Source organism: Emydura macquarii, unplaced genomic scaffold (assembly GCF_026122565.2).
Source record: "Emydura macquarii macquarii isolate MOO-44397 ecotype Brisbane River unplaced genomic scaffold, CSIRO-AGI_Emac_v2 contig_1253, whole genome shotgun sequence".
In the NCBI taxonomy this organism is placed as follows: domain Eukaryota; kingdom Metazoa; phylum Chordata; order Testudines; family Chelidae; genus Emydura; species Emydura macquarii.
Window position 1 is genome coordinate 3651238 of NW_027131390.1, and position 13026 is coordinate 3664263.

Below are 13026 nucleotides of genomic sequence, written 5' to 3' on the forward strand. Positions count from 1 at the left end.
GCAATTAACCAGTGCACATTAAAAATAGGGCTTGAGCACGCAAAGTGGACACACTCCATTGTTCCAAAGTCAGTGAACGCTTTAGACAATTCAGCACCCAGTGCTTAGAGTGTATTTTTAAAATGTACCAAGTACTATGAATTAGGGATGCGATGTCATCTCTAAACCCTTAATCTTCTGGCTTTATGGGTGACTATATTTTCTACTGTGTGCAGAATAGCATTGTTTATATATTAAAATATAGTTGGCAGATAACCTGCGTTCACATTTTGTGTGTGTGTCTCTCTAAGATGAAGCACAGATTTTCAAATGCCTAACTCTGCTCCCACGGAAGTCACCCTTATATTCTACTTTACCACTGAGGGTATTTTTTTTTTTTTTTTTTAAACCACACAATGTCTTTGTGCTGTTCTCAAAGGTGCATTTGGGGATCAGGCTCCACCCTGCAGCTGGTTCTACAATATGAAATAATGTCGTGGAGTTTGAGCTGGACAGATAAAAGGAATGTGGAGAAAAGACACACACACTCCACAGCCCTGGTTTCATCTCTAAAGCAAACAATCCGCAGCTATGCCACATTCTAACCTTCCCCCCTCCACCCAAAAAAAGTGCCTCAATACTTCTAATATGCGTTCACTTCCTTTATTGCATATACCACATTTGTAATTTCCACCAGGGAAAAACAAACTGTAGTTTAATGATCTTTTGCCAAAAGTGTTGAGAAAGTGATAAATACGTAGTGTTAACACATTTACTGAATATGAAGTCAGGAAGGGAGGGCAGGGCAGAAAGCTGTTCCTCTGTCCTGTTTTCAAACATGTGTTAGCACTTACCAACATGGGAAGAGCTCTTCGACGTAGTTTGAAGAAATATAGGCTTAAATCATACCAGCATCACAGCAACAGTTGTCGTGGTGGGCAAACCTCAAAGAGCAGGGAGGCCGAGTTTAGAAAAGCACCCAGAAGTTTACTTAATTATTGAAAGGTCTCAGGGCAACAAAAATTATGCTAGAAACCTCCTAAGGGTATGGCCCCAGGAGCTTTCCGGCACTTCCTGTCTCTGGTGGGTCCGGGACCAGCCTCTCACAGTGTTTTGGTACATCTGCCTCCGATCGAAACCTTAGTGAGCCCAGAAGAGCAGTTCACACGGGTCAAGCAAGACCAAGCTCACGGAAGGTTTCGGGGAAAGGAAGGGAAAGGGACAGAGCTGAGTTACATGGTGCTGCTGTCCACAGCAACGTCCTGATCCAGGTGCTGCAAGGGGGGGATGAGAATACGACGGGGTTTAAACACTGGGCCTTGCAGTGCAGGGCTGAAGGAGGGCGGGGGTGAGTGCTCTCTATTCCAGGCCTCAAACGACAATCTCAGCCTCTCTCTCTGGTCAGCTCCAGGGCAACACGGCTGAAACGGAGCTCTTAATGCCCGCTTCCCGCTACCTTCCTTTCCTGAGCACTCTGGGGAACGCCCCCGCTCAGCCGCCCACTCCGGTAACCTGAGCATCGCCTTCGACTCAGACCAGGCTCTCGCTACGTCTTTCCGATTCTCGCCACATCGCAGCTCTAAGGCGCGGCCTTTCCTATCCATTCGCACAGCTGAGATTCTCATCAGCTGGCATCTCAGTAACAGCAACGCCCTTTCCTCTGGCCTCGGCAAAAGCAATCTTGTGTGGCTGCAAAAACGGTTCTCCTTGCCCATCAGTTTGACCCATCAACCCTCTTTTTGTTGCCCTCCTCTGGCTCTCTATCACATCAAACGTAAGCTACAGGTCTTCACTTTCACCGCCCTTCACGGTCTATCCCCCAACCCCACCTGTCCTCTCTCACTCAGACTCGAGACGAGGGACTCTGGCCTCCAACCGGCCCATGACGCCAGCTTCCATCACCCACTTGTTAGATTTTCAAACAAGCCCCTTTGTACTTTTTCTCCCGCCGCCCCATACTCGGCCAGAACTCCCCACACACAGCCACAGAGCGAACGTATTATCCACCTTCAAATCCTTTCTCACCACTCTCCTTTGCTGGGACTCCGACAAAAAACGTGACCACAGCTAGGCAGCTGTTGGGCAGAGACCACACTGCTAGTCACACTGATTCCCCCACCACTCTGTCGGCATGCCCATATGTTGCCCCTTGTCTTATACTTAGATTGTTAGCGATTTGGGGCAGGGACCTTCATTTAGTTCTGTGTTTATACAACGCCTGGTTCCTGCCTGGGGCTTCTAGGTGTTAATAAAGGATGGACTATTAGACCATAGAATTCACAAGCCCTCCATGGGATTTCACACTGGCATTTGTTCAACCAACGTGCTCATTCCGGAAGAACAGGTAGGCAAAATATTTGTGCATAAATATTACCAAATTACTAGCCTACTTTCTTCCGTGAAAAGGAGAGGGAGGGAGAAAAGGAACGTTAATTTTAAACAGACAAACAATGGCTCATTGACTGGCTTATATCAATTAGTAACTAAAGAACCTCACACTCCTTCATTTGCTGGTGTGTGTAAGACTGCTGCCCACAGGTAATTCTATTACTTGGAGGAAAATAGAGACAGCGTGAGATTTTTCAAAGCCCTACACAGAAGTTCGCTGTGGCTAAATCCCCGGCACGGTTATGAAAATCATAACCATATTTTTCTCCCTATGGATAGGATGTTCATTTTGCCCCCGGAGGTGATACTGTGCAGGTCAAAAGCACATCTCAGGTATATAGGAAACAGCTAAAAGATGCTTTTGAAAAATTCCACTCAGTCAAAAAGATTTTGGGCCTCCCAAGTCCTTGAGCTCCTCAGTCACTTCAGTGCTTTGAAAATCCCGCCCTAAATGTGCAAACTGGTCCAAACGGAAGTCCTAATGACAATTGCACAGTAGGAGATGGCTGCTACGTTAATGAAGGTATGAGGGATCCAGTTCTTGCTTGGGTTTCTGTCCTGGTTGCTAGGGCATGAGATGTCACCTTCTTGAAAGAGAAGAAAGGTGGAAACCTGCCTTCATCAGGACAAAATGGAAGGGCTGCATGTTCCGAAGGCTTGAAGAGAAACAAGCCATATATATCATATTTTAGGCCTTGTCTACATTAGCACTTATGCTGGCAAAACTTTTGTCCCTCGGGGATGTGAAAAAACACACCCTTGTGCAATCAGGTTATGTCGAAGGGAGAGAGCTCTCCCCCCGACACATTAAACGAGCGACGGTAGCTATGTCGGCGGGAGACCATCTCCCGCCAGCACAGCGCTGTGCCCACGAGCGCACGTGCCAGCAAAGCTTATGTCGCTTGGGGGCGTGTTTTTTCAAACCCCCGAGCAACAAACGTTTTGCCGGCATAAGGGCTCGTGTAGACAAGGCCCTAACGATGTACGATTAATACGCTCACATACCCATGTAATCGAGTGGTAAAAGTAGCATTCTCCCCAAATAAACAGAATTATCGCACAGATCAAAGGTAGCCTATTCTTACACACTGAGGACTAAAGACCCATTGTTTCTCTACCGTTTGGATGCACTATTTTCTAGCTCCGAGACCTGCCATAGAGGAAGGGGTCAAGTCAGATTTATCCTTATTTTGGGTGGCCCGATGAAGCAACTTGCCCTCGCTCCTCCTAAGAACCATTTCGCATACAACTATGCACAGGGACAGGCAGAGAATCCCGATGAGCTGGTTGTTTTGGAAACCCTCTTAACTGGCATTAGTCAAAAACTCAGTGGAGAGACACTGGCAGGCCGGAACTAAAGCAAGCATACGGCTAGTCTAGCAGATCCTGCACCTTTTGCCTGTGCTATTAGACCCCGACACTCGCGGAGATCACATGCACACGTATGGATTTGCAAGATTCGGCGCTGGGTCTCTAACACTGCAGCCAGAGCTGTCAATCAAAGTTAAATTGTCTAATACGACATTCATGTCCCAAAAGAAGAAGTCCTTTGGCAAGGGAAAGAGACCTGACTGGTATGCAAACTCTCTGGTTACTCCTAGGAAGGGAGGCTGGAACATAGTTTGAATAGTGCCAAAGGAATCTACCCTATCTTACTTTAGTGGACAGACAGTTAATAATTAGGAGCTTAAGTCCCCCAAAAGAATTTTTACTTCTTGATTCTGCTCACAAAGGAGGCCCCATAAACTCTGCTGATGATTTATGGGCTGTAGTTTTCCAGCCTAAAAGCAGGAGTTTAACCGTTTGCGCCTGAAACCCTCCCTTTTGCAGGAGATTTTCTCACAGAAAATTTGCAATTAGAGGATCTCTGACAGCAGAGGTGCCTGCTCCCCCTTCATCTGGGTCACTGTGTCCAGTTTGCCCAGGAGAACTACCATGGAACCACGGTCTGAGTGGCTAATGGTGCACAATTAGAAGGTCCGTTTGGCTTGTGTTTCATTATCGTCCCCTACACTTCCCGGAGCGTCCTGAGGTTCGGGAATAATCCTCAACATTCTCTGGCATAATAGGGAATGCACAACTGACAGGCTGTACTCCTTCTAACTCCCCGTGGAGAACGAGCTATGCCCTGCACTAATACCCACAATCACTGATAGGCTCTTGAAATTACTGAAAGTAGACAAAATAATTGCGCACCACCACCACAACTCCCCTCTTCTGCAGAAATCCTCAGCTGCGTCCTCAGATACAGAAACTCTATCCTCGGGACTGGGATTTCCTTCCCTAAGGACCGTTTGGCTACTAGAGAACACAGTCTGCAATTTTTCCAGGGGGCTTAATGACCGAAAAATATGCCTCCAAGTCACTGTATAGCTTGAATGACCTTTAGCAAGCAGAAAAGAAATAATCCCCAGTAAGATAAATCTCTCTCTAGCTATGAGACTTGAAAAAGAAGGCTAGAATGACTCTGTTAGATTGCTGGATCCCCAGGCCCCCAGCTTGCGCTTTTCCCACCAAGTCTTCGAACTTGAAAGGGGCATGAGGCATCTGAGAATTCTCAGCAGCCAGCAGAAATCTCCACTTGCACTTCAGAGTCAGATTTTCAGTGACCACTGGGAGGAGTCCATTTGCTTGGTTTCAACCCCCAAATGGGTTTCATTTTACTCTTTTCATATTTGTTTTATCTTAAATGTTCATGGAAAATTTGGGATAGGGTGGACGGAAGCAGAGCGTGTCAATGTTTAATAGCTTTCCAGATGCTGGCTTGTGGTGGGCAGTTTTATGGGCATTATTTTTTTGCTTGGGCATTGTGCTTGCCCAATCTACTGCCAATCCAGCTTGTGAACTGGTCATCTCACGTTTGCCTTGTACTGAGCTTTGACAGTCTTCGCTAATCTCTATGTTGTATCACAGGAGAAGACGACAAGTGGTAATCATTTAACTGCACTAAAAAACACTCATAAGGGAAATGATTAGCTGCCTATTGAACTCGCTGGATCATTAATATTATTTACTTGTATTGCTGCAGCACGCATCGTGCTCAACCAAGTCCCTGCCCTGAATATCTTACAAAATGACTGAACCATATTTAAAAAACTCTCTTACTATAAGGGCAGTTAAACACTGGAGCAGGCTTCCACAGGAGGTTGTGGAATCCTCATCATTAGAGGTTTTTAAAACAGGTTGGACAAACACCTGTCAGGGATGGTCTAAGTTTACTTGATCCTGTCTCTGCACAGAGAGCTGGACTGAGATGATCCCTTGAGATCCCTTCCAGCCCTACAGGCCTATGATTCGAAGAGAAATACTGTACTCCCTCTATAACTTATGTTCTCAGTGTTTCATGACATTTTACTGTTTGGTAACATTGCCATTGGTAGGATGGAGGGAAATTAGATAACGGTGCCATCTGAACCATCAGATGTCAAAATTCACACAGCTTCTGACATAGGCAGTGATGATTTTAAAGGCCTGTCTGTTCTCCAAGAAATGTATGGAGTAAAACAAGCGAAGCTCAGCTAAGGAGCAATGGAACAATGGAGGACGAATAATCTATGTCACGCCACCATCCCATCTAATAAGTATTTCCCATTCCACCCTTATTCTCACAAAAGGCTGTACCCATATTTGCTCCAATTCTCCCTTCATCCTCCTCAAACATTTATCTTCTAGAGCATAGTTTCTCATCCTCTGGTACGTGTACCCCTGGGGGTACGCGAGACACAGGCAGGGGGAAGACTGAGTGCAGAGGAGGTGGGCGGCAGCTGCCGACTTCTGGGGAAGCTGGGCGGCAGCAGCCCACTATCCACCCGGTCCCAGCTGGGAAGCGAGCAGTAGCTGCCGGCTCTTGGAGGAGGCGGGTGGCAGCCCCCAGCTTCCCGCCTGATCACAGCTCCCAGCTGGGAGGCAGGCGGCAGCCGCTAGCTTCTGCGGGAGGTGGGCAGCAGCCCCCCGCTTCCTGCCGGGTCCCAGGTCCCAAGTGGGAGCCCAATGGCAGCCTCCTGACTCTCACGAGCTGGGTGACAGCCACCCGCACCGGGCTCCAAGCTGAGGGACAGCCTCCAGCGCCCCGGCTTGAAGACGAGCAGTAGCCGCCTGCCCACATCTCTGTGTCCCAGCCAGCACGGAATCCTCCTTTGTCCCAGCTCGGATTGGGTGGCAGTCACCCATCTCCCAGGTTGGCAGCCAGGTGGTAGCCACCTATAACTTGTCCAGGTGGCAGCTCCTCTCCCTGGCTCAAAGCCCAGTGCCCAGAAAACTTGTCAGTTTCACTGCTCTAGCTAAACAGTGAAATTAACGACTATGACAGCCCCAGATTTTACCAGTCTCTCTCTCTCCTTCCTCCTCTCAAATCTATGGCATAAAATTTGGCGTGCTGCTTTACATTCCCCAGCATCGGCATGCTGCTCAAAGCCTCCTAGCTTTGGCCAACATCTCCTCTAGCGCAGGTACATACTTGAGTTACGCACCCCTGGTGTAAAGGTAGTAATCCTACCCACACTAGATCTGACATCTCACGGCCTTATATACTCAGCCCTTCCTCCAACACATGGCTCACATTAGTCTGTAAATATAAAATCCCGTGGAATATTGAGTGTTGGGTACCTATTAAAATTTTCAGAAGTTAGGGGGTACTTGCTACTTACAAGGTTGAGAAACACTGCTCTAGAGGAGACAAAAGTATGGAAAATTTCAGCCTGAAAGATGGAAACTTATGAAAGCTGCGACCAACTGAAAACAGGGTTAAATGCTTGTGCCACAGCAATTGTTGCTGCTGCTGCTGCTATGATAAAGCTGTTACTCATGAACTTTAAGCCCAGAAGGAACCACTATGTTCATCTAGTCCAACTTCCCGCATAACAGAATCTCACCTAATAATTTTTGCATCAAGCTGGTAGAGAGCTTGTTTGAGCGACAGCATACATTATAGCAAAACATCCAGTCTTGACTGTATAGACTTCCAGAGGTAGAGAATCCGTTGTCTCACTAGATTAATTTGTTCCAGTGGTTAATTATCCCCACTGCTCAAAATACATATCTTATTTCTACGTTTTATTACGTGCAGAAGCGTGGTTAAAATTTCTATTGCAAAAGAAAAGGGAACACAGACAGTCATGTTGTAAAGTTATGTGAGTATGTTTAAATAGGAGATAAAAAATATTCGGTTCTAAGTCCTCCATCCTCCGCTGAACATTCGGAACAGACACCGCGTGATCCCAATTTATAATACAGATGACAAGGAGTTGAAGTTACTTCTCGTTGGTCATTTACAGATACTAGACATCAGAAGTTGGTTTTGTTTTCCTGACTAAGAGAGATACAGATCGTTTATGAATCCACTCCCTGGCGTGTCTCTTTGTTGCCAGATCAATGCAATTCCAATGATCAGATTGTCATTCCAACAATGTGCGGTGTCTGAGTGGCAGTGTAACAGAAAAATTCCAGCAGCCCCCATACGTTACACCCTCTCTCTCAGGGACACTGCTGCTTCTTGCTACTTACATTTCATTACAGCAACTGTTAGAAAGGTCAAAAACCCAGCAGTACCTTACATTCTTTGTCTCCCTTTTCAAACGAGAATGTCAAAGCTAACAGATTAGCAGCTAGACCCACAACAGTTTTTCCAAAAGCCCTGAAAGGGTTTGATTCAAGACACGGAGAGCTGTTCAAAACAAGAGAGCTGTGGCTTGCTACAAGGTCTGATCCCGGAGCCCGCTGATGTAACTCTATGCGGGAAAAACCTTCGGTATGGCGGGCTGGAAATGCTCGTTCCACAGATGTGACCTGAGATCTAGTTTTGTCAATAGTACTGCTGTTATCCAGGGAATTTTACATTAGGCACAGGAAGATGCAAGGTTTGTTTTCAGTCCACCTTATTTTAATTTGAATTACTTGATCTCTAGCAACTTCTATGAGGCAGCCTAAAGGCATTCTTACATAATCAAAATGAGGGCATGGACCCCTGGCAAGAAAACCAAAGTTCTGCAAGGGAATGCCAGGATTTTTTCATTTTGGGTTCTGGACCAACTATGTAAACTTGGAGGACATGGGAATTTCAACTGAGTTTGAATTACAAAAATCATCCAATTTTCCTCTTCAAATGGACTTCTATTGGTTTTATTTACATAGGGCAACGTATTTAAAAAAGGGCACATGAAGTTAAGCATCACAAGGTCATTATTCAGGCAGGTAAGTTGCTACAAACTGTCAGCTGCTCAGCAATTTTGAAAAATCAAACTGTTCAGTTAAGCCCTTAAGTATGGACTCACGGACTTGTCTTTTAGGTACCCGAGTTTGGGTGCCTTGGCCTTAGATTTTAGCATAGTTTCCTATCATGTACTGTGCAGCAAATGTTTCTTCTTCTCTCACTGCAAGAGTAAAGGATGATCCTTTTCCTACAACTTTCTTTCCCCACCTCCTTATCAGCTCAAGTTCACACAGTTAAGATGGATGATTCTTCTTCTTAGATCCTTAATTATCCTGAAGGTTTAAACATCAGCGGGCATAAAATAAGGCTTCTTGTTAAGGCATGTTCTCTTGTACTAAAGTTTGTACTTTGAAGATTCCAACTATGTTAATTTTTTCAAAGAGTACTGCAGATCACATCATAAAAACAAGCAGACACACCTCACTGTGCTCTTTACAATAGGTATGCCTGCACCAGGTCAGTCCAGGTCACAGAACAAATTGCATGTGCACATATGTTTTCAGATGTAATACAGTTTTTACAAAGAGCATTTAAGATGAAGCTGATGCTTCTCCTCTGATCCCCTTTTAGGGGCTTATCTATGGATTGGATTCTGTGTAGGGTCTGGTTCTGCACTTAGTAAGTCTGCAAGTCTAGACACTTTGGTTCTATGTTTATCAACCCCTCTGTGCATCAGTAGGTGGACAGAGGAGACAGTTTTTGGAAATCTCAAATGAGGTTACACGAGGGAAATGTTTATCTGGAGCACGTTTGTGCAATTTCACTTCAACTTGCTGACAATTTTAATACCCCTTAACTTTTTTTAAAATAATCCAAACTCTGGTGTATTTTGAAAGCAAGGTGTTCCTGCCTCTGTAGTGATTTAGAAGAACACAGTGAGTAACTCCCTCATATGTTTAATAAATATAAGTCGAGGTATGTATGTTACACAAAAATTGTACCCATTCAAAGTTCTGAGAAGACATACAAGATATGCATAGAAAATCCATGCACATTGGACCAGTGATCGACTGAAAGCCCTGGAAAAAAATGTTCTGAGGAACTTCAAAATAAATGGAATCAGCAATTAGGGATGCCCTGGTCCAAAACAACAGCAGAATAAAATTTGATACAGTACAACAAAAACCTCAACAGATCTCTGTCTAACTCATCAGAAGATGATTGTTTGCATAATTTGGGCCACAATGCGCATATCCAAAGCAGGCATTAATGAGATAAGTGTTGGAGTCAGAGGATCCCCCCCAGCTCCCTCCTTGTAGGAGCTATCCAAACATGCAGAGCTTTGGCAGAGAGGCACATCAGAATTAATTTCCAAGGGATTTCTCCCATGCTCCAACCAGAGAGGGGCTCGCCAATGTCAAGCTCTCTCACAAGAAAGCTGGCTCTTAAATGAGCCTGGCCAGTTGAAAGCTCTTACATTACAAAACTGGCCCAGTAGAGTAACTGGCACGGCAGCTCTTGAAAGAGCAGGAAATTCCACGCATTTGAGGATATTTGGACCTCTTTTGTGGATGGTTTGATCGACGGAGGACAACGGAATGGCGTTGTGCACAGGAATTCTATTGGTGGGCCTTGGTGAAGCAGGACTGGGACAATGTACAGGGATGTCTTTGGTGTACAAGAGTTTCCTGGCTCTGGATGGGTTTTTCTTCCATTTGACACACTACACCGGGAGTGGCGTCTTTCCTTTTGTTGCCTATGACTTTTATCTGCCCCTACAGAGATGGGTATACTATAGCACATGTCACGTGGACAGTAATATAAATGACAACTCTCACACAGGAACACTTATTAATGAGAGACGCCATTTAATGTCAATTTTGGCAGCTATTTCAGTGACAGGAACTAGGCTGAGACCCAATTCATTTCACTTGTGACCCACAACACACTTGAATCCATGTCTCCATATGAAAGCGTACTGTATTTATACTCACTGCTTTGCTTAGCCCTGATGACTAAGTTCAATGAATACAAATCCTTTTAGCTCATACCACACTGGGAAAATGTCAGCATTCATGTCGTTCAATGCTGAGAGACATGCACATTGTGATTATACATTCTGCAGAGATATGGAAACAAAACTAACTGTGGTCGACATTTATAGCAGATTGGATTATCTAAAAAATTAATCAGAAGGAATGATATATCCCTATGGGAAACTAACAGCCATAATCAGCAAATATTTCTATTACACTGGATTGCAAAACATGCCATGTTCTAACCACACCACCACCAGTCATGAGTCATGAACCTCCCAACGAACGGTGAAAAGGCAGTGCAACTAGATTGCACATCAAGGAACATGGAGATTATTTTAAGGTTTATCAACACGCCAGCAAATTGAAAACTCGAGCACTTACCATCAAACTTTTTGTATCGGGAACTAAACGTCGTCTGTAAGTGACTGTTAAGTTCTACTACAGCATTTCTGAAGTCGTGTTTACTCTGCTGACTGTACTTCTCTTCCATTTCTTGAGAACAACACGTGTAACCTTGTGGACATACTTTCAAATGGTCACCTGAAAAAAACAGAGTGAAGAATTCAAAGTTACATAAAGAATATTTCAAACGGAAACACAAGCAAGCTGCTGTGCAACAGGTTACAATGCGCGCACACATACACCTTAGCTTAATGCCTTCCTCTGCCAATGCCACTTAATTGATGCAAAATCCGATCAGTTTAAGCGTGCAGGATCAAGTCCTTACACATGAAAACAGACTTTGGAGAAACACAGCAGTACCCATGTAACGACCCTAATTTTGCCATTGCTGAGTATGCTAGAAAGCCTGTCCTCAGGTTTTATTTATTCAGCACAGAAACTGAGGTAATAAGCATAAATTAATTTTTAGACAGTAATTTACAACAAAATGGCCTCTCTGTATAGATATATACCCACACCACTGATTTTTTGGTATGTAATTCAATTCCTCTCTCTAGCTCATTCAGTTAAAAAGGCATGACCCAGTACTGATCACCAATGTCTTTTTTCGTATATTGGTTAGTTCCCAGGATTAAGACAGCCCAGGGTTTTAAAACACAGAGAAGTTTGATGAATTGCTTAGACCAATGCATTACGTTCCCCAGCACTCTGATTTTGCACAGTTTGCTATTATCACTGTAGGGAAGCTCATGACAATCCTGCGACAGAAGGCAGCTAGAAGTTTGCTTGGCCATCAAAACCGTTCAGTGGCCTGTATCTCCCTTAACCTCATTCTAAACTTTAAACAGCTTGCTTCTTGTTTTGTTTTGTTTGCTCAGAACTAATTCAATAATAGAATGCAATTGATACCTCCCTCTCTCCAGCCACACAGTTTCTAAAGCCTATTGCAACCTTTGATAATCACCCCTGCAATTGGCTCATGTGTTTTTCCAGTAATTTAAATAGTCAGCTAACACTTTTTAAATTATTACGGACACAAGATACTTAATATTTAAAACATTATTGTTTGCAGTAGGGAAGCAGTTTAAAGGTCTGCAGAACTTCAGGGACAGACTAAACTGGCCAGATGTTTTCCCATGTGATCGGTAAGTTGAGTGCTTCAAATGTCAACTAACAGCCAAATGCTGTTCTCAGTTAATTTCGGTCAAGTAACTCCAGATTTTCAAGTGTATTCAAGCACAGAATTGGACCCTACATAATTTGCAGTTCAGCATGACGTCCAGACACTTTGTAAGATTTCAGACAATTTTAGTTGGTTTAGTAAATTGCTTCTTCTCCGTAGCTTCATGGACCAAGATGCCATCTTCATATTGTGCTCTATCACTTCTGACTTACACGGTGTAAAGTGTGTTGCCATCATGCCATGTAACATGTTACGTGATGCGGTGGAAGCAACCTGGGATGTGGCGTCCAGGAATACTGAAGTGTGAGAATCTGTATAAAAGGTTGTAGAGATGATCAGATCAACCAGTCATCGCAGGAAATTCAGACTTCAAAATCCCCTGATTTTACTGGTTTAAGGCATCAGATGGAGAAGAAAAGAAGACAACTTTCTAGCATCAGACTGCAATCAGGAGCACGGTACAGGCTGACAGCCACCTTAACTCAAGGACCATTAGAGAGGTTCATAAAGTCATCTTAAGCAAAGGTTGCCATGTTTGAACAACTGTCTGATTATGTGGCCTCTAAAATGGACCCTGGATTAAGTATGGCCTTTTCTGTGGTCATAACCATTTATAGGGGGAGAAAACGGCTCATCCGTGAAAGCATTAAAAAAATGTTAAAAAATAAATTATGTATGCTCAATGCAGAATGGAACTGGCACATCCTTGTTGACACAAACTCTTCTTCATTGTCTATTCCATTTGCGAGAGTCTGACAATGTTTATATGTAATTTATCTAACGATCGGAACTGTGGGCAATTTGGATCACTTTTCCAGACTGTTATAAAATGCCGTTTTAAATAAATATCATCCTTAGGAATCTTTTCCTAAATCTATTTTTTCTTT

At 44.1% G+C, this 13026-nt stretch overlaps 1 protein-coding gene across 1 annotated transcript in view; it reads right to left on the bottom strand.

Annotated features, from left to right (window-relative positions):
- GPC4 (glypican 4) overlaps positions 1-13026 on the bottom strand; it is a 104544-nt gene that overhangs the window by 39094 nt on the left and 52424 nt on the right. Inside the window, exon 2 of the mRNA XM_067548020.1 lies at positions 10936-11094. Coding sequence (XP_067404121.1) covers positions 10936-11094 — 159 coding nt within the window. The remainder of the gene's footprint in view (positions 1-10935; positions 11095-13026) is intronic.